At 43.9% G+C, this 22,344-nt stretch overlaps 1 protein-coding gene across 3 annotated transcripts in view; it reads right to left on the reverse strand.

The window, feature by feature from the left end:
- LOC136612832 (cytokine receptor common subunit beta-like) overlaps window positions 1-22,344 on the reverse strand; it is a 46,412-nt gene that overhangs the window by 19,258 nt on the left and 4,810 nt on the right. For 2 of the 3 annotated variants that reach the window (XM_066593537.1, XM_066593536.1), the window contains exons 2-6: window positions 14,895-15,006; window positions 10,797-10,923; window positions 6,761-6,921; window positions 2,883-3,012; window positions 1,037-1,200 (exon numbers count right to left, since the gene is read on the reverse strand). In XM_066593537.1, the coding sequence (XP_066449634.1) occupies window positions 1,037-1,200; window positions 2,883-3,012; window positions 6,761-6,921; window positions 10,797-10,923; window positions 14,895-14,961 (649 nt within the window). In that variant the 5' untranslated portion in view covers window positions 14,962-15,006. Of the gene's footprint in view, window positions 1-1,036; window positions 1,201-2,882; window positions 3,013-6,760; window positions 6,922-10,796; window positions 10,924-13,745; window positions 13,894-14,894; window positions 15,007-22,344 lie in introns of those variants that run through there. The other variant, XM_066593538.1, reaches the window with a different exon arrangement.

The raw sequence follows: 22,344 nt of genomic DNA on the forward strand, positions 1-22,344 counted from the left end.
TATTCTGTCTTGCGCTTCAAAGACTAACTAGTATTAGCACAGGATCTACAGTCATGGCTAAATGTTTTGACACTGACACAAATTTTGGTTTCCACAAAGTTTTCTGCTTCAGTTTTTATAGTAGCAATTTGCATTGACTAATTAGTAATTCATAAAGTCATTCCTTGCCATGAAAATTAACTAGATCCCAAAAAAAAATAGCTTTATGCGGTCTTGTTTTTTGCGGGAGGGCCTGTACTTTATATTGGCACCAGTTTGAGGTACATGGGACTTTCGGATTTATTTTATTTGGAGACGAAAAAAAAGCTATTGTGTCATTATTATTTTAAATTATTTTTTATGGCGTTCATCCTGCGCCGTAAATAACAAAATATTTTAATTGTCTGGGTCACTATGAATGTGGTAATACCTCTTATCTGTTGATTTCTAAAATTTTCTTTGGAATTTTATACATTTAAAAGGGGTTTTTTGTGGGGAAAAATGTGTTTATTGATTTATTTTTTTCTATTCTATAAATTAAACTTTATTAAACTTTTTATAACATTATTTTTCAGTCCCTCAAGGGAACTTGAAAATACAAACGTTTGTTCACTAGGATAGCACATTGCATTACTTACATAGTGCATTCTACTAGGCCTACAACATCCGCTTATTAGACTCTGACGGAGGCAGGGCCTGATAGGCTGGGTTACCAGGCAGTCATGGAAGCCTTTGTCAGGTTTCCACCTGCCATGGGAACACATTGGTGCCTTATGACTGCACTGTGGGGTGTTGATGGGTGACAGAAGAAGCCACTTCCCCTGGTCATCTGCTTACATGCTGCAAATGCTATTGATTGTGGCATGTAAGGGGTTAAACTGCCAGGATCTGAGGTTTCTCCACATCTGGTGGTTAGAGCAGGAGCCCGGCTGTCAGTAGTCAGCCAAGTCACCGCCTTAAAAAGATGCATGTGCAGGTTTAAAACCCATTAGTGAGGTCAGTAAAAAGCTGTATTGGCCGTCACTAAGGGGTTAAGTAACTTGGCATTATAACTTACTGTTTTTGCAAATTTTAAAAACTATTTTGGAGGTTTCTGGGTCCGTTGGTTGAACAGTGATATTGTGCAGTAGAATAGAGTTCTTGTGATCGGCTGTGAAGTTGCAGGCACAGGAAAGGTACGTGGGGGTCTTCTGCCAACATCTCGGCTGACAAGCTTCTTCTCTAAAGAAATGGAAGAACTTCAGTCTAATATAGCAAATAATATCCAGGGGTCTCTTATCTCAACAACCTGTAGCTATAGGCCATATAATTAGTACATAAGAAGAGGGTTCCCTGCTGCAAATGCCTATTAATGAGCCAGGGCCAAGAGCCAAAAACCAGCAGCAGCAGCTCGAACTCTGGGAAACCCAGTTGGCCCATGTATTGCATGATTGACCATCTCTTAAGATGGTCATATTACACCCCCCACAGCAGTTGTGATAAGGAAAATAAGCAACTGACGGCATCTCCCCTTCAACAAAATCTGCTTATTGCTGGGGGTCTCGGGAACCCAACCAGTAATCGGCATCGGCTTTCATAGTCTACTGGATGTGCCACCTGACTATGCTTCTGTATGTAAGGGCGGCGTAGCATGGGAAGAGGACCGCTCTGCTACTAGCCAAGATGGCTGCTGGGATTGGCGGGTGTCTAGTATACAAATCCAGCCATCTATCATCAATGCTCTCCCGAAGAATATACTGGACTCATGAACTATGTATCCAGTCGGACCGATCGTATTAACCCAATGGATATTTTGTGCCATTTTGGCTAATATTGCGGACCGTTCCCCAAATGATAGAGGGTGACATATTCTGATGACGGATCCTTTCTAAGGATGCATTCACACAAGAGAGTTTCTCATATGAGTTTTGTATGTTGCGAGATGCAAAAAACTTGCGCTGACAGAGACCGCATTATTTTCAATGGGTCTATTTATATGTGCAAGTTTTCTATTGAAAATCGCATGATTTCTCACAGATCACACTGCACTTGCAATTTTACAAGCGTGATATTGGGCCGAGTTTCTTAGACTGGTATCGCGCTCGCCCGTGTGAATACTCCCTTAGCCCGCAGTCAGATGAGATTTTTTTTCGCGCATGTATAGGCACGATTAAAAATCGTCTCTATTAGAACCAACATTTTCCGAAGGAAGCGGTCACATGACCATTTTTTAGAAGTGTAAAAAAAACATTGCACCTGCAAAAGATAAGTCATGTAAGTGCAAATGCACCCAGTCATGTGATTTTTCTACACGCGATGTGCATTTTTTTTTTCCGCGCTTATACAAGCACAAAAAATAATCGCTCCCCTTACCAAGGCTTTCTGTGAAGAAAATCATCTTGAGAGCTTAAACAGGTGGGCATGATTTTGTCCCATTATGCTTCCGCGAAAATCGCCAACGTCATAACGGGGGAGACAGAGCCATTGATTTTAATGGTTTCTTTCCACTATCGTGATTCTCGCGTGTTAATTGTATATGCCAGGAAAGATAGGACCAAAGAGACCCATAGAGGTCTATGGGAGGTGTGCAAACACATACATCTAGATATGCGCTAAACGCTGCCCATACCCGCGATCACCGATACCTCGTTAGCCTGATTAGCCATTTAAATCAAGGCCTGTGTGAACGAGTGGTGCCTGTGCAAATGCACAGAGTGTATACACGGGCACACGCACGAAATACACTCATTCCTATGCAAAAAAAAAGTTGGTCAGAAGCCAGCGTATTTTGATATAAGCCCATCTGTTGCTGCTCTAAATGTGACTAACCCTAAAACAGCAGGAAATGCCAGGAAACAGTTGAGATCAAACAAACAAGTCTCCATGTCCGCAGTGTAGTACATGGGAAGGCTTATGGAACTTACTTCTCAGATGCCTTCTGGTAATACAGAGTAAAATCTACGGAGTCAGCGACTTCCTGCCTCACCTCCCAGAAACAAGATATTATCCCACCGGTAACTTCACAATGTAAGTTTTTTGGTTTAGCTTCATCTCCTGCAGATGTAGAAAGGAGAGCAAGAAACAGAAATATCACTGACAATGTATACATATATTTATTGATGACCTGGCAGAAGGATTGTACAGTAAAATAGCAATATTTGCAGATGACACACCGGTCATAGGCACCAGTACTCAAGGAGGACATGTCAGAGCTTGAGCAGATACTAAAGTAATACATGGAATGAGCGGACTACAATACCCAGAGAGGTTATCAAAACTGGGATTATTTAGTTTAGAAAAAAGCCAGCTGTGGGGCGATCTAAGAACTATGTAATATATCAGGGGACAATACAGGGATCTCTCCCATTATCTATTTATACCCAGGACTGTGACTGTAACAAGGGGGCGCCCTCTACATCTAGAGGAAAGAGGGTTTCTATACCAACATAGAAGGGGGTTCTTTACTGTAAGAGCAGTGAGACTATGGAACTCTCTGCCTGAGGACATGGGGATGCTGAACTCGCTAAAAGAGTACAAGAGGGGCCTGGACGCCTTTCCTGAGTGTTACAATATTACATGTTATATCACTGATTACTCAGAAGGGTCGGTGATCTGGGGATTATTCTGATTGCCACATTGGAGTCAGAAAGGAATTTTTTTCCCTTGAATAGGAAAAATTGGCTTCTACCTTATTAGGGTTTTTGCCTTCCTCTGGATCAACATCGGGGGGGTAATAGGCTGAACAAGATGGACAGACGTCTTTTTTCAGTCTAACATACTATATTAGGGCTTATACAGACGACCGTATATTGGCTGGGTTTTCATGCCCGGCCAATATACAGTGTCCCTCTCTGCAGGGCAGGGGAATGATGCTGGAAGGGCCAGGAGCAATGAGCTCCCGTCCCCTCTCCGCCCCTCACCACTATTTGCAATGGGAGAGGTGGGATGGGAGTGCAGCTAAGTCCTGGAACTTAGCTCCGCCCCATCTCGTCCCTCCCGTTGCATATAGTGGTGAGGGGGTGGGAGCTCAGAGCACTGCTCCCGGCCCTTCCAGCATTCTCCCTCTGCAGAGTGGGACACTGTATATTGGACAGGCGTGAAAACCCAGCCGATATAGGGACGTCTGAATAAGCCCTTACTGTGTAATGCTTCAATATTCCAACTTTCCCTAACTAATCTACCCTACCTGGCAAACCAGCTAACCATGGTGGCCTACTGAAGTGACCAATATCAAATAGTTCACTGTCAGGGTGCACTGAAGTGGGCGAGCGCAATATCGGTCCGAGAAACTAAGACTGATATCGTGCTTGTAGAATTGCAATCCTGGGTGCAAGCACAATGTATTTTGGCTTAAAAAACGCAGCCCCTCGCATCTATGTACTTGCAATTTTCACATGCGTTTTTCATGTACGTGAAAGTGCTTCTATTAGTTTTCAGGGGTAAAAAATTGCATCGTAATTGTATGCAAATCCCATGGCATTGAGTGTGATGTGATTTTTTTTTTTTTAAAGATCCCATAGGAAATAATGGGTGATTCGAGGAATTGCCCCCCAAAAAGGTCATGTAGTAATTTTTCAATCTCACAGCATCTTATGTGATTAAACACATTGAAATCAATGTGTTATTAATTAACACATGTGAATTCGGTGAAACTCGCCTGCGTGAGCGTGAAAACACCCTCATATAGAGTCTGTATGTAAAGAAATATGATGTGTGCACCATCAGATGTGTATGGGATCGCTAAAGTGCTTCTGTAACAGACCTTGTCCCGAGTATAGGCCATCAACAGTTTACAACTGGCAAACCCCTCTATGTGCAGTGCTGTTAGACAGTTGGTGTGCTATGTCATTACCTAATATGCAAGGACAGATAACAGCAGCTTCAAGACATCTGCAGTTCACTGATATGATGATGCCAAGTCATGATAAAGCATTGAGAGTGTACAGGAAAAAAGTCTAGTTGGTCAGGAAGGAAGGCTCTTTACCCGTAATGTAACTTTATGTATTGCTGGTGAAAAATAAAATTAACTGCTACAGTTAAAATTGTGTTAGAGGGGTATTCCCATCGCTGCTAAACATGGCCACCATGGGAACAACCGCTCTGTAAGAGATAACCAGGATGGAAAACAGCCAAACACGGCTGAGGTATGCTGTTTTTGTGATCAGTGAAATAGACCCTGACAAGGTTTTTACAAGAACTCTATGGACCAATCAAAATACATTTTGTTGGGATTAGAAAAAAGTTGGAAAGCCTAGAAAAGTGGCCAATCTTAACATAACTGGCTGGGGTGCAACAACAACAAACCCAGTTAAATTACAAAACATCCCAGAAAAACGTTCAGTTAAAGGGGTTGTCCCGAGAAAGCAAGTGGGGGTATACACTTCTGTATGGCCATATTAATGCACTTTGTAATATACATCGTGCATTAAATATGAGCCATACAGAAGTTATTCACTTACCTGCTTCGTTGCTGGCGTCCCCGTCTCCATGGTGCCATCTAATTTCTGCGTCTAATCTCCCGATTAGACACGCTTGCGCAGAAGGGTCTTCTCCCTTCTCTTGGGTCTCGGCATGAGCGGCGTTCTGGCTCCGCCCCCTTCTACGCGTCATCGCGTAGCTCCGCCCCGTCACGTGTGCCGATTCCAGCCAATCAGGAGGCTGGAATCGGCAATGGACCGCACAGAGCCCATGGTGCACCATGGGAGAAGACCCGCGGTGCATCGTGGGTGAAGATCCCGGCGGCCATCTTGGTAAGGTAAGTAAGAAGTCGTCGCAGAGCGGGGATTCGGGTAAGTACTAAACTTTTTTTTTTTTAAACCCATCCCTTGTGTTTGTCTCGCGCCGAACGGGGGGCCTATTGAAAAAAAAAAAGCCGTTTCGGCGCGGGACAACCCCTTTAAGGGCAAAGTCCCCATCAAGAAAAAAAACTCGGAAAAATTTGCACTATTGATACCAAGCTTATCTGTCATTACTGATAGACCCCAAGGTTGTCCTTAAAACAACCCTCTAGTAAATCTAAAACTAGAATTTGAGAATACATTGCAAACGTAAAGTCAAAATATTTGATGCCCTCTTTAGTGTCCATGCTGCATCTGTTCCTCTGCTCCGGTTCCCCGTTTCACTCTCCACCACTATCCCCCGCCTCCCTATGCATAGCACTGGAAGAAAGTCTAAGACATGCCCCACCTCCACTGACCTCAGATTGACTATCCTAATAAATATATATCCTCCATGCAGGTCTCGTTACCAGCTAATTCATCGGAGGGCAGTTGTGGGAGGCATGGCTTAAACTTTCCTCCTTTATGTATAGGGAAATCACAGACCGTATTGACCATCTTATGGAACAGGGAATCAGGGCAGAAGAACGGAGGCAGCATGTACACCAAGAATGGCATTAGGTATGTTGACTACATTTGCAAAGCATAGTCAGTTTTTAGTTTTAGACTGGAGGGTCGCTTTAATAGAAAAGCAAGAGCCATCTCCATAAAATGGAAAAAGTGGTGAATCTTCACATGACCGGCCAGACTATGACAAAATTGTGAACGCTAACATATCTGTAATATCACAACAAGTCACAGAAAAACATCCAAAGAACTTCTTTATCACCGACAATGGGCAATGTCCCCAACATTAAAATGTAATTCCCGCCACCCAATGATCGGACAATACAAAAGGACTACAATGTTGCCATGTTGAAAGTTAGATGGTATTGAATCTAAGTCTTGTCAAGTTAAATTAAATCTAATATTTACGCAATATTGTGCCCTGCAGAGAAATATGCCGCTATGTCCTTGATGCTTACCTTCATTAGATACATTAAGGCGACTCTCCAGACTTCTGTCGGGTAGGAATATGAAATGTAGTTCCTGGTAAAGGAAGGAGTTCACAGACAATATTTTATGACATTTCCAGTTTCGATGAGTTGGTGTAATCTGGACTGGTTCCATCTCATCACACACAGGGCTGCAAATGGAAATTTTGAAGTTAAATAGGTGGCAAATAAAATGTATTCCTAGAAGTTCTACTTCTACACACTCGAAAACAGAAATTACTGACCTATCTAGACGTGCCTTCGAACCACACAAGATGTATAAAAAATGGCCTACACTAAACGTCTGTGAGTTCACATCCCATCAACCACTCAGGCTATCATGAGAAATGAATATTTCATCATCCACATTAAAGGAAATTGATATCACCTTGGTAATGTCATTTATTGTATTTGGAGAGTAGGGATTTGGTCCTTCATGATGCATGGCGATACTCTACCATGAAAGAAGCTGCATGCCAAGGCCCCCTGAACACTTCATCACCGATCATGTGCCAATTCATCTGTGCCGAACATTTTTTTTGCACCAGGAGAGCGGCAGTTTATCGACCGCTGTGCACAGGAGCCACACTGTGCTACAAGATGCATCAATGTGACTGTTGAGCCCTGACAGTAATAAAGTTCTGTCAACAGGGAGGATCCCTGGGGCATGTCAAGTTTTCGGAAAACAAGAGTTTCTCCATGGGCCGATGTTATTGAACAAGTATGGCCATCTTGATGATCGTAATGGCCAGTTTGAGCTGAAATATGTATGGCTGCATGTGCGAAACAATCACTCACCAGATGATCATTTGTTCAAGAGTTGTTCAACCATACATCTACTTCTATCTAATGTGTATGACCGACTTTAGAAGGCTTGTCCAGTTGTAAACTATTGGTGGCCTGTTCCTCAGCATAGGTCATCAATAGTAGATCAGATGAAGGGGGGACTCTGTCTGAGCATTTGCTTCATTGGGAACTTTGCCTGCAATACCAGGCCAGGCCACTGCAGCGAGGAGCTGTCTGTTTCCTGCCGATAGCTCCATGTACCAGCCTATAGAACAGCCGATCTACTATTGATAAACTGAGAATAGACAATCAATAGTTTACAACTGGACAAGTCCTTTGAAGGGGTATTCAATTTGGAAGAAGTTAGCCCCTATCCATGGGATAGGGCAGGGATGTGAAACATTTTCACCAAGGGTCACACCAGCATTATGGTTGCCTTTAACCCCTTGAGTGGCACGCCCGGAAATTTTCCGGGACGAGCTCCACTGCTCATAGCAACATAGCCCGGAAGATTTCCGGGCTATGTATCACTATGGGAGCTGCAGAGCACAATGCCACAAGCTGTGACAGTATGTTCTGCCTGCACTGACCCACACAGAGCAGTGCAAGGGCTTTGAAAAACCAGCAGAAGATATTGCCGATATGCCAGCAATCTCCTGCTTTGTTTACAGGTTGCCATAGAGACCATCGGCTTGTCAGAAGCAAGCCGATCGTCTCTGTGGCAGGGAGAGCTTGGTGCTTGGCTTTGAGAGGACAGCTAGGTACTAGCTCTTACAGCAGAGATCAGAGAAAACCTCCGATCTCTGCTGTGTTAACCCTTTACATGCTGCAGTCTATGTGACTGCAGCATGTAAAGGGCTGTCACTGCAGCATGTAAAGGGCTGTCACCATCGGACCCCCGGAATGTGATCAGGGGTCCTGATGGGTCCCTGTGGAAGTCCCCTAAAGGGACAAAAAATAAAAAATAAAAAAAAAGTTAAAAAATTATTAAAAAAATAATAAAAACACCTGTCTCCCTTTACTTTGTAAAAAATCAAAAATACAATCACACATGTGGTATCCATGCGTCGTAATGACCCAGAGAAGGAAGTTAATACATTATTTAACCCCTTAATGACATGGCCCCTTTTTTCCCCATTTCTCCCCCCCCCCCCCGTTTAAAAAATCACAACTTGTCCCGCAAAAAACAAGCCCTCATATGGCCGTGTCAATGGAAAAATGAAAAAGTTATGGCTCTTGAGACGCAACTGCAAAATTAGTTGAAATTCTTAGAAAACCTGCCCTGGTGGGCACGACAGGGTGGTAGGAAACCCGCCACTCAAGGGGTTAAAGGATCGTTTACCTGGGAGTATTTGCAATCCGTATTACAGGCTTGTTTTTTGTGTGTGTGTAATATGGACAGCTTAAACACCATTGACTTGCGTTGGGTTATTCAGACATAAGATTTTCACTCGTGTTTTATGTGTGTGAAAAAAAATTACAGCATGTCCCAATTTGGTCCATATCGACGAAAATTGCTAATTAAAGTCAATTGGATTGTGCAAATATTCATTGCGCATTTATGCATGAAGGCAGGAGAATCTATGGGACTTTCTTGCATTTTTTTTTGTGCAAATGAACTTCTTCCACCTCTTTAGCTCCGAGCTTTCTAACTTGGATGGTGGCTAGGGTGCCCGGTTAGGGCTGGCAGAGCTGTGCCACCACCTGTGAGTTGCTGAACAAAGCAATGTGGAGGTGTGCTCGGCAGCTCAGAATTCAAGGTGGCACCCGCTCCCTGTGCTGGCGCCGCCCTCTTTGCCAACCACTGGCTGTGTCCTCTGGGAAAGCAAAGAGCTGGTCCTTCTGCATCCGGATCTCATAGCAGGCAATATAAAATGATGGATTCGGCCCACAGGCCTCTAGCTTGACACGTGTGATAGGGAATAACTAGTTGATTGGTGGGGATCCAACCGCTGAGACCACCACCAATCCTGAGACCATAGGTCCAGTCAGTTACTGTTACCATAGAGTGCGGCATGGGGTCCCGCGGTCGGCGCGCGTCGCTCCGGCGTCGGCTCCAGCAGCCTGGAGCCCTGTGTCGAGGTCATCCCAGCAGCTTGGGTTGGCCAGTGGGCGGCGGCGTGGGCGTGCCCGCCCGTAGGGTGCCGCCCGCACTCCTCTGTGCTTCTTATACAGCAGTGGGTGGAGTTGCCTCCTCCCACTCTCCGCCCCTGGGCGGAACCTTGTGGTTTAAAGACTGGCAGTGAACTGAGCTCATTGCCAGTTATTGGTTCTGCATGCACCTAGCCAGTCTGTCTGCGGGTCGCCTCAGGCAGTCCCTAGTTGTCGGTCAGCTCCCTCTGGTCCCCTGTTACTCAGTCTGTTTTAGTTGGTTCTGTTTGCCTCTAATCTAGTCTGGCCCAGTCAGCACTAGTTGCTATCCAGCACCCTGCCAGTTTGCCTGTGAGTTCCATCTCCAGCCTTGTCAGTTTTGTTGGTCTGATTCATCTGCCTCCTCTGTCGGCACTCTGTTCCCCCCATTAGGTAGGTTCCTGCTTGTCAGTCGCCAGGTCCCTAGCCAGGGCAGGGACCGCCGTCCAGTTGTCCGCCTGGGGTTAGCCAGGGCCGAGGCAAGTAGGCAGGGACAGTGGGGGTGCGGGAGATCAGGGCACCCCAACTGGCGCTGGGGGGGCAGAGTGCCATAACAGTTACCCAATGAATGTAGTGGACCTTGGCATTCTCACTGCCACTCCATTCATTTTAGTGGCAGCGCTGGAGCTTGCTAAGCACTTGGACTCAGCAATTTCTAAAATGAATGGAGTCATGGTGCACCTGTGCGGACTGCGCTAAATTCATTTGGGGATAACCGGATCACTATTCTCAGGATCAGTGGGGGTCCTATTGGTCAGACTCCTACAGACTAGTTAGTTATCTCCTATCCCATGGAGTGGGAATAACGTCTTCCAACCACAATACCCATTTAAGTTTATGAAGATAGAACCCGTGACTGGTGAGAGATAAGAGTGTGAAGCTCCAGGACTACTTGGATTATACTGAATGTGGAATTGCTAGCTTGCAGAAGTTCTGGTGTCCCCGTTGTAGCCCGATTTATTTTCCAGTTGTGCTATATCTGCAAATTGTTTAACTAAATGTTAAATTGCTCATTTGTACCAATATGTTATGCAGACAGCCAGAGATGCCAAGTAGCAACTAGACGTTGGATGTGCATGGAGAAGAAATTAGCAGAATGTAAATGATTTACCTTCCATTTATGTCCATCAGACTCATGTGTACAAACTGGCGGGAACGTTCACTTTCTGACCACGAGCAGGTTATAATCTTTTTTGAATACTGCATGAAACAGTACAGGCTGTCCTTCAACTTGGAACCTGAGAAGACAAGAAAGGATAGGAGCAGCTTCTAACAATCCACATTTATATATAAGATCTGTCCAAAAGACCAACTCTTTAAGAAAAACACCCTTAATCCGAGTTGTGTTTCCTGTGACAGATTTTTAATTACACCGCTATGTGATGATAGTCTGTGTAGTGTTGAAGCTAACAATGTTGCAATGGCAGCAGTTCCTGGCCTGAGTAAGGACTAGACACAAGTACAAGAAATATTTCTCAAGGAGACTAAGAGAATTGTGGGAAACCATTGGTGTGGCCTGTGAATAAGTTGGCTATGTCTAAAAATGTCCAGTGATCCTTAGAACAGCTGATCAGTGGAGGTCCCTAACGAGAAGTGGGGGGTCCCTGAGGCCAAGTGAGAGGCTTGGAAATACAGTTCAGCAGAGTGAAGGTACAGATGCTTGTATTGCACACTTTACCTTTAACCCCTTAAGGACATGGCCTATTTTGGGTTTAAGGATGCAACGATTTTGTGCAGTTTTTTGCGTGGCGAACTGTAGTTTTTGATGGTTCCATTTTTGGGTACATTGACTATATTGTAAAACTTTTATTATTTTTTCCATGACAACAGGGAGAGATAACGCATCAATTCTGCCATAGATTTTTGGATTGATTTTTTTTTTTTTTTTTTTTTACAGCGTTAATCATGCAGCATAAATAACATAATATACGTTTTTTGCGGGTGGGTACGATTACAACGATACCAAAATTCTTTTATTCTTTTTAGGTTTTTCCACTTTTCTGCAATAAAAAATCTTTTTTGAAAATCTTTTTTTTTTTCTAAATCGCTACATTCAAAGTCCTGTAACTTTTTTTTATTTTTCTATCTATGGAGCTCTATGAGGTCTTATTATTTGTGAGACGAGCTGTAGTTTTTATTGGTACCGTTTTGGGGAATACACAGCTTTTTTGAACACTTTTATTGCGTTTTTTGGGAGGCAAAACGCTAAAATTTTGCCCCAGTTGTTTACCGTGTTTTTTACGCTTTTTGCCATGCAAAATAAAAAGCATGCGCAACCTATTGTGCATGTCGTTACGGACGCGACAATACCATATATGTGGTATTTTAATTTTTTTTTACCTTTTTTTTATGCTAATATGAGAAAAAGCACCTAAAAGGTTTTTTTTACATTTTTCTTTTTTGTCCATTTTTATTATCTTTTTCTACACTATTTGTGTCCCTCTGGGAGACTTACAGCACAGCACTGATGATCGCTGTGATAAGGTATTGCAGGACTTCTCTCCTGCAATGCCTCATCGCCTATTACAGCAATCACGGGCACTGGCAATACAGGACGCCAGTATCTTGCATCCTGTTGCCATAGCAACCAGCCGGGCTCCCTGCAGTGAGCCTATCTGATAGATAGGCTCACTGCGGAAAATCGCAGCATGCTGTGATTTGAATCCCGCTAGCGGAGAATCACTATGATTTTTCGGTCGTGGACGTCAGGCTGCGCTTTCCATGGTAAAGCCTATGGAAAGTGTTCACTGCGTTACCCGCGGTCGGATTATCGCCGCAGATAACGCAGTGACATATCACCTGTGGACAGACAGCCTTAAGGTGATTGTTACACTTCTCATCCATGGGTAAATACAACTTTAATTCTGAAATATTTAAAGCAGCACAGACCTAACTGAGCTTTTCTTGGTAGTGGGGATTCGGACATTCTCTTGAAACCATATTTAGTGATTGTATCTATATTTCTTTACTAAGATGGTTTCGGCAACGAGTCACATTCATTAAACTTTGCCATAAGTTCAGGAAGGTGGTCCACCATGATAAGACCCTCTACTCTCTTTGTCTGCTAGCACTATAAGTGAAGCTAAAACTGGGCTATTTAGAAAGAGCACAGTGGTGACTTCACAAAGTTGATGTATCTTGTTCTTTCTCCAATGATTATTGTTAATTAATTTGGACACATGAGAGAACTCGGATCCCCGGAGCCTTATTGTTGATTCTAAATTCAAGGAAGTACTTTAAAAATGATCAATCTTGAGGCTAGGCCATCAATAGTAAAGTTCCAGGCAATCCCTTTAAGAATTATTACAGTTGCTGAAGATAAAAATAAAGTTCTTTACCATCTACATATTTCTTAAAGGAGATCCCCCTTCCAGTCTCAAAGGAGTTTCACTGTATATGGTTGTCTAAGTATTCCAAAGAAAGCACCATGAAAAGTCATACCCTGATGCTAAGACTCAGCGTTTTCCAACATGCTTGGACTATTATTGAGCTAATAACGGCACCACCAGCCTATACTCTGCCTCTGCTGAAAAATAACGGAAGAGGCATGATGTGGTCAATTGTACTGGGGTAGCAGTCACAACTGAGCTTTACAGCCTGTGGGGACCCAAAGGTTCTTCTATCGCTTATGAAGAAACATGTAATATACATTACACATGGTAGTTCCCATCCTTGAGGTCTACTGGTTTAGTATATTAATCTGTTGTCCTGTCATTTAGTGATCCATTGGTTTTGTAGCCTATTTCCTAGGGCCCAGGAAGTCCGTTCCAACCCTGCATCTAGTGCTTTATGCTGATAATATGAACGTTACCGTCCTTCAACTTAGCACCATGATCATCATGAAGAAATGGCAGACGCTCTCATCACATATTGCCACATGCTACTTTGTGATAGCCAACTGAATATGAAATGAGCTAATGTTAACTAGTTCGTTACTCCATTGACTTGTCAGAGGAACCTCCTACAGCCAACAGTCTCAGCTTACATTCACACTACTGCTTCTTTGATCCAGTTTTATTAAAAACGGAAGACAACAAGAAGGCAATGATTCCATGCACACCTCAAAATCCACCAGGGCTTGGTTTCAGAAGAAGTCCTTGAAGATTTTGGAGTGGCCATCAAAGTCATCTGATTTGATTCCTATAGAAAATCTTTGGTGGGATGTGAAGTAGGCCGTTGCAGCACACAAAACCAAGAGTATCAGTGACCTGGAAGACATGCCTGGTGATACATCATTTTTGCAGCAGGTCAGAACAGCAAAAGGTGCTCTACGAAGACACTTGGCATGAAGAGCTGACTAATTCTGAGACTGCAGCAGTCATGAAAAAATTGCATTTTGTTATAAATATGAGAACCACTTGCTATGTTAATTTTGTTGAGCTATTTAAAATGTTCCTATTAGCTATTGATGACTTATCCTCAGGATCACCTGCCAATCAGCTGTTCCCCAGGCAGCTGTACTTCAATGAGCAGCTTTTTGCCTGAATCAGACAGCTCCTTTTATTGATGCAGTGGCCAAGCTTGGTATTGCAGGCCAGATTTCCATTAGGCTGGGTTCACATGGGACAGAAATCTCGCGGAATGTTTGCACAGGACCACACGGAAATTCTGTGAGATTTCTGCAGCGAAAAGGCTGTATTCGTAATTTGTATTCGTAATACGCTGTGCAGGTACATTCTTGTGAATCCGGCCTTAATGAGACGACTTAGGGCTCCTGTCCACGGACAGTGATTCGCTGTCTGTAGCTTTCTATAGCAACACTATGGAAAGCTTAGAGCCCGAATCCACGAGCGGAGAATCATAACGATTCTCCACTCATGGGATTTAAATTGCTTCATGTCGTGGTTTGCAGCGATTCTCCACAGTGAGCCTATCTATTAGACAGGCTCACCGCAGAGACCTGACGGCTCTCCCCCCTCATCCCCCGCGGCGGAATATCGCTAGTGATACTCTGCCTCGGCTGTGGACAGGGGGCCTAAGTGTTCAATCATGGTAGCTTTAAGTATGGTGCCCTTTTCATCAATATTATTAGATGCACTTGCCTGTAAAAGCCTTGGCTACGGTATTATCCTGCCACTACAAAGATGGTGGCAGACTTCCAGCTTACAGATCTAATCAACATAATAACAATATATTTCGGAAGCGGTCACAATTTTATTCACAAGACGTCTCTGTATTGTAAAAACCAACAAAAAGGAAACATTCAAACCTTTATTTTCCGGAAATAGCGATAGAAGACAACAGGCTACACAACACAAGATGACGTTTATCTTCATAGTCTCTAAAGATTTACGAATTCCTCTCAGTAGGGTGCCGAAGATCTGCAAAACATGAAGAAGGCCTTTAGAATTAAACTTGTGGGCAAAAATGTGTATCTCAGGGAATATGGAGGATTGACTGTCCCAGAACAGGGCTGACCCGAGAGGCCCTCAAGCTCCTTGAGGCTTCTTCACTCGTGGTTACACCAACACTATTTTCATTTTCTAAGGGCGAAAACAAATGGCCATATGCGCAGCTCTGTTCACCGGTGCCATAGCACAGGAGTTTGAAAAAAAACTGCGGGAATATAGGTCCTGCCCTGTATTCACTAGGTGCGGGGAGGATAAGTCATGGCCTTTCTTTTCTTGGCCGTAGTATCAAGAAGAGAGCTAGTATAAACAAATCCACTGAAATCCATTGAAATCAGTGACTTTGTTTTGTCCCATTATGCATAACGGGAGAAAAACATGTTCATGTTTCAAGCACTAAATCTGGATGCCCCAATAGTAAAATATGTATGTAAATATATATTGTACATAACTAGGTCAACTTAAGACCATTTTTAACCCCTTAGTGACATAACTAATTTTAGCCTTACTTGGGGATTTCCAGGCACAAAATGGAAATTATGAAAATGCTGAAATCCAGGAATTACAGCTAAGTAGCGACAGCCTGTACCTTTTACCTGATGCTCTGGACTCTCTTATTTATACCGTGCAGCCGCCTATCTGCCGCTGTGTTTACAGGCATAACTTCCACAGGAAATACAGCAAAAGACTTCCCTACAACTCACAGTATGCATAAAGCTTGTTTACTGGTCAGCTATGTAGCTCCGCCCCCAGCTCACAGGTCCTGCAACGTACTGGAACCAACCTCACTCTCACTGAGAGGGCCAGAGAAATCAGCTGAAGCAGACAGACAGGAGCTTCTGCCACTTTGAACTGCACATGAGCAATACAGCACAGTACTTCCACCCCTATCCTCCCATCATGCACTGCTCACAGGATGTTAGAGGCCGTGGACAGGTGTCAGAGGAAGTGGAGGTATTTTTCAGATGGAGAGTCATGTGACATAGAAAATGAAGTAGGGAGCTAGACCTGCGACAGTGAGCTTATTACATAATGACTTCTTGTATTAATGTACATAAGATTTTAAAATGTTAGTCTGTGCTGGAATACCCCTTTAAGAACTAGTAAATCATTCCCATTCTGCATTTCATTATTTTTTTAAGAATGTATCTATATGACACCTTCTGTTTTGCAGGAGGAGCTCTAGCTTTTATAGAAACCAATTGTAAGTACTAGAGATGAGCGAGTATACTCGCTAAGGCACTACTCGCTCGAGTAATGTGCCTTAGCCGAGTATCTCACCGCTCGGCCCTAAAGATTCAGGGGGCGGGGGGCGGCAGGGGAGAGCGGGGAGGAATGGAGGGGAGATCTCTCTCTCCCTCCCTCCCCACCCCCCCCCCCCCCCCCCCCCCCCCGTTCTCCCCTGCTCCCCGCTGCAGCTCACCTGTCAGCCGCGGCGGCCCCTGAATCTTTAGGGATGAGTGGGGAGATACTCGGGTATGGCACATTACTCGAGCGAGTAGTGCCTTAGCGAGTATACTCGCTCATCTCTAGTAAGTACATTTCCGATACATATAACATATTAAATGGTTTTTATTAATTCTTCATTGTAGGAGGAGTGGGGGAAAAGGCAGTTTCACCATTGTTAGAGATTTATTTTTATGGTGTTCACCATGTGGTATAAATATTGTGCTGACTTTATTCTACGGGTCATTATGATAACAATAACGCTAAATTGATATATTTTATTGTTTTACCACTTTTACACAATAGAAGCACTTTTCCAACACCAGAGCATCGACAGAACTATATGAAGGCTTGTTTTTTGCGTGAGGACTGGTAGTTTTTATTGGTGCCATTTTACATTTTTTTTAATCTTTTTGATTAATTTTTATTCCTATTTTGGAGAAGTGAAATGAACAGAAAATGGGTAGTTTGTCATTGCTCTTTTTTTTCGTTTCTTTTTTTAGGGAATTACTATATCAAATAACGTATTATTTTATAGTATAGGTTATTATGGTTCCAATTATTTGTAATGTTTTGTGTGCAGGACGCAGTCAGATGAGCGATTTTGTGCAAGCATTTATTTGCAGTAAACACATTTGCAAAACATATGTATAAAATTTGCGTAACCAAAGCGGCAGACGTCTTTTTAAATTTGCGCTTATTATTAAATTTGCAAAATTCGAGTGCTGCCTCTGATTGGTCACAGCGCTCAGCGAATCAGAGGCAACGCTTTCAGGAGGCGGGGATATTTAAATCCTCAGCGAGAAAAAGGACCTGGAAGAAGACGCCAGAGATAACAGCGCTTCTAAGGTGATGTATATATTTTTTTCCAGCATCTAGGGCTTATTTTTAGGGGAAGCCCCTCCCTACCCCCCAAAAAACCCCTGCGGGGATTCCCTTCATCCTGGAGGGATTTTTTGGGGCGGGGGGGCTTCAAAAATAAGCCCTACCCCAAAAATAAGCCCTATATGCTAAAAAAAACTATTAGGCCTCCTTCCCACGAGCGTGACGGGCTCCGCCGCGTAATATTACGCTGTGAAGCCCGTCACGGCGCCCCCCAGAGCCCCTATACTTACCTGCGGGAGATAGCGTGAAATCGCTTCCCCGCCCACCGCCGCCGCGTCACCGCCCGTCACCGCCCACCGCCGACGCGTCACCGAGCGTGTCACGTGACGCGGCCGGCCGTGTCACGTGACGCGGCCGGCCGCGTCATATGGCGTCATATGACGCGCGGCGGTGGGCGGGAAAGCGTTTTTTCACGCTATCTCCCGCTGGTTACAGCGGGAGATAGCGTGAACGGACGGCTTCCATTGACTGCAATGGAAGCCGTCAGTGCGTACAGCCCATCCTCACCCGCAGAAAATAGAGCATGCTGCGGGTGAGGACGGGAGAAATCGCGGTGCGTAATTCCGCGGTGGAATTACGCATCGTGAGCATTGTGCTATTAGGTTCAATAGAACCTAATAGCTGCGGGCAACGCAGCGGATTTTCGCCGCGAATTACGCGGCGGAAATCCGTTCGTGGGAAGGAGGCCTTAGACATCACCTAGGAGCGGTGTCCGAGCTCCGACGCATCTTCTCCCCTGGTCCGCTGCACTCTTCTTCTTCTGGCCAGGGATTTAAAAATTCCCGCCTTCTGGAAACGCTGCTTCTGATTGGCTGATCACTTTGACCAATCAGAGGCAGCACTTCCAGGAGGCAGGGATTTTTAAATTCCCGGCCAGAAGAAAATGATGAAGAACAGTGCCACAGACCTGGGGAGAAGACGGGCTAGAGCCGAACACCGCTTGTAGGTGATGTGTTTTTTTTCCCAGCATCTAGGGCTTATTTAAGGGCTTTGACAGTAGGAATTCCTACTGTCAAAGTTGCATCGATTCACACAAAAACCTAGTTCTTGTGCGAATTTCGAAACGCAGTCCTATTTTTTGCAGGTGCGAATTTCATTCACTTGTAAAAAACGGAAATGTGACGGCTTTCATTGGAAAGCATCAGTTCTAATAGATTCGAATCTCAAGCGCACCTAACATGCGTGAAAACAACGCTCGTCTGACTGAGCCCTAGGGGGAGAAATACTTTTTTATGTTTGCTTTTTTTTTCTGTATAAACAGTTACGGTGGTCAGTGTAGCCGAAGTGAGTAAAAGAGCTAGTGCGCATCTTACTCCTTTTTACTCTCTAATTGATTAGGGGAGGGTGGTAAGATGCACAAAAGTGTATGCCACTCCTCCCCTGCGACGAAGTTACAGGTTGGAACAAAACACTATTCTCCACCCTAAAGAAGGTGCACTACTTTAGTACTCTTTGTTCTAAATGCATCACTCACTTTGTGTAGTTCAAAACAGATTTACTTATACAATTGCGCTATGACCAGAGTTATGCTACTGGGCAAAATGTACCATACGCCAGCTAATCTTGCCCCTTCTCTGCTCTGGCCGTATACACTCATGAGACCTGTGGCTAGGAAGTCATGTGTGGGACAGCCATCTAAACTGGGCAGTCCCCCGATGCACCTCCTATGACATTAACCTTGCAAAAACTATTCTGATGAGGAATGCTGAAGTAGGTTGCAGGTTAGTGCTAAGTATAGCCAATTCCTTTCTACAAACCCTTCACCTGCTGTGATCTAATTAAGGTCACTATGTAATGACAAAATCGCTCAGATGTCACATTTCTCCACATTTATGACTAGTCCTGTTCAAACCTATTAGTATATATAGAGCAAAAATAGCAAGGCTATTCTATTTCTAGAAGAGCCCATCTTTTCTTGCTCACTGAGCTGAGTCAAGAAGGCCTACATGTCATGTCTTCACCCATATGACTCTTTGACTTCACCCTTTCTCAAGTCTGTAAGTAGCATCCACTAGGCCAACACAATTTAGAAGGGCCAGTCCCAGTGACAGAATCCAGAGTCTTGGAAGGAATCAAAAACTCTCTAATGAGGAGAGTATCTCAAACGGGAAGACTATGTCAGCTCCATCTGTCCCACGGAGTTCATTAATTGCTCTCACTACTCGGATATCAGCTCAACCGAGATGAACTTGTAATTCTTCACCTCGATCTCCTCTCATAATTCTGATAACGTTACAATTTCCTAGAAGAATTAATCATTCGGGGACTACAAGGTTCTAACAAAGAAATGATGAGCTATTTCTGTCTCGGTGTTGGTCTATGTATTACACATTATGGTAACCACTTCATTATTCATACTACATAGAGGACATTCAAGTATTACAAGGAAACAGAACAAGAAACAATTACAATAATTTTCTAGTTTGTCTGCTTTGGACTCATTTTTTTCTCGCCACTTCATTCATGCATATAAAAAGAGGCCTTGAAACCAAATGGACGACAGGGGTCCTACAAGTGTCTTAGGAGCTGGGGTCAGGCAATTTATAAAAAAGGGCCCTAGGGTAGAAAGTAAACTCAGGTATGTGATAGTGATGTCCCCATCACCATGCCTTGTGCATAACTCTAGCCCATAGGGGCTCCATGTACCACTGTTCTGGGTCCGATCACGTGGCAATTCATTATGCGAATATGTCCTGAAAACAAGAAGAATCAATGTAACCACTAGGCGGCAGCACTGGTACTCTATATTCACTATTCCACTAAACATCATTTTCCTAGCACAAATTTATGCTATAAAAGGGAAACTGCTGCCAAATAAGACCGGTCTCTCGGGTAATAAATTTCATCATAGAATTTTTAACCCTTGCATCATCGTTCAGTGCTATGCGTCTCCCAAAGGGATCGGAACTGCGGAAATAAACACTTTTATGCCTTTTTTGGTTTTGTTCTTTTTTACTGTCATTTACAAGCAGACCATCCACCCTGTTGACGGTAAAGTATTTTTATAGTCGTGATGTCTGTACTCGACTGACCCGTCAGTTAAAATTGCAGCCAAGGGAGGAAATGCTTCAATCCAAGGACCAAGAATAGTAATAGTATACCCAACAATGTAAACTGTATACAGCTGGCAAGTGATTTAACCCTGAATATGCAAAGTAAAATATGTAGGAAAGGTGTACTCTATTCAATTTGCCCTTAGCTGGTAGTTTTTGGGGAGCACTTTGCTCTATTCTTGTCATAAACCCTGTGATGCAATGTGTTACAACCTACGATATGTAGAGTTACAGTATGCCCGCCTAAATTTTCTATGTGTACTAGATTACAACTCAGAGGTTGCACAGAGCTATAATACTCTCATGTACATGAGGCCTGACAGTCACAATAAGGCCAACTTTACACGAGTGTATTATGAGTGTGCAATACAGCCGAGTATCCTAGCCCAGTGGCGGAACACCGGATCTGACCTCAGAGCATCCTAAATTCCCATAGAGGAATAAGCATTCAGGCTGGGATACTTGTCTGTATTATGGACGCGTAAATGCATCCATAGGGCTGCCTCCACATCTGCGTTGGAACCGCTGCTCGAAATTTCCATTGCAGATCTGGCAAAAAAAAAAAACGGAACAAATTGTACTGCCAGCCAGCTGATTGGTAACCGAACAGACTCAATTATAGTCAATGGTGTCTGTTCGGTGCTATCTGGTTCTGTTATAGGATGGATCTGTTCAGAGCAGTAAAACGGAACCCCCAAGTACGGATGTGAAAGCAGCCTAATACACTTTTGTAAAACTGGCCTAACATTAAATTCATGTAACCGTTTGATGAGTTGAACCCTAGAAACTCAGGTGCAACTTGCATCAAACAGCATACAGACACCCGTGTATGTGCTGTCCGAGTAATGACTAATCTATTGTCACAACACCTATTTCCTAAAACATTGGCATTTTTGAACTATCAATAAAGTTTCCTACACGATTACTAGCATTTCCATCTCATTGTGTGCAGTTCCTTTCTAAATAGTTGGCCCCTCAATATGTCAGAAAGATGACCTGCTAACAAAGGGCAATATCCATGTAGAGGGTATGCATAGCCAGACGCTATATTTTCAGCCTTTTTAGTGTATTTAAATAAAAAAACAAGAAAATGGCCGCCCTTCCTATGTTGGAGAGAAATGCTCTAATTGTTCTGGAGGGCTCCAATATTTTTAAGAAGGCCATATGGTATACTACACATTATGTTCCATTATAGGAAACCATCATAGCTACTGCATTTTATAGATGCCAAAGAGGGAAAGATATAATATAATCTCCAACAATGCCAACCAAGTGCTTCCAATGTCATCCTTATAACTATAACAGCCACCGCCCCAGCAACATTGTTCCTTGTGCTAACCACAGCACTAATATAGCAGTATAATGCTCTCGTTGTCAGTCATCACTCTCTATAGCAATAACAGCCTCAGTGACCCAATGAATGTCATATTTGGCAGGTAACATGCCCACGTAACAATGACAAGTCACAATTAGAGATGAGCGAGTATACTTGCTAAGGCACATTACTCGAGGGAGTAGTGCCTTAGCCGAGTATCTCCCGGCTCGTCTCCAAAGATTCGGGGGCCGGCGGGGGCGGGGAGCGGCGGGGGAGAGTGGGGAGGAACGGAGAGAAGATCTCTCTCTCTCTCCCCCCCCCCCCCCCGCTCCCCCCTGCTCGCCGACGCAACTCACCTGTCACCGGCGCCGGCCCCCGAATCTTTAGAGGCGAGCGGGGAGATACTGGGCTAAGGCACTACTCCCTCGAGTAATGTGCCTTAGCGAGTATACTCACTCATCTCTAGTCACAATGCCACCCTAATATCAATGAATGCATACAGAAAAGTAAGACTTCCAACAACTAAATTAAATGTGAAGGTGGACATAAGCCATAGCTGCAACAATTATAATAACACATGCCTCAGTGCTCATACACATAATATCTGAATAA

The sequence above is a fragment of the Eleutherodactylus coqui genome, chromosome 2 (assembly GCF_035609145.1).
Source record: "Eleutherodactylus coqui strain aEleCoq1 chromosome 2, aEleCoq1.hap1, whole genome shotgun sequence".
Classification (NCBI taxonomy): domain Eukaryota; kingdom Metazoa; phylum Chordata; class Amphibia; order Anura; family Eleutherodactylidae; genus Eleutherodactylus; species Eleutherodactylus coqui.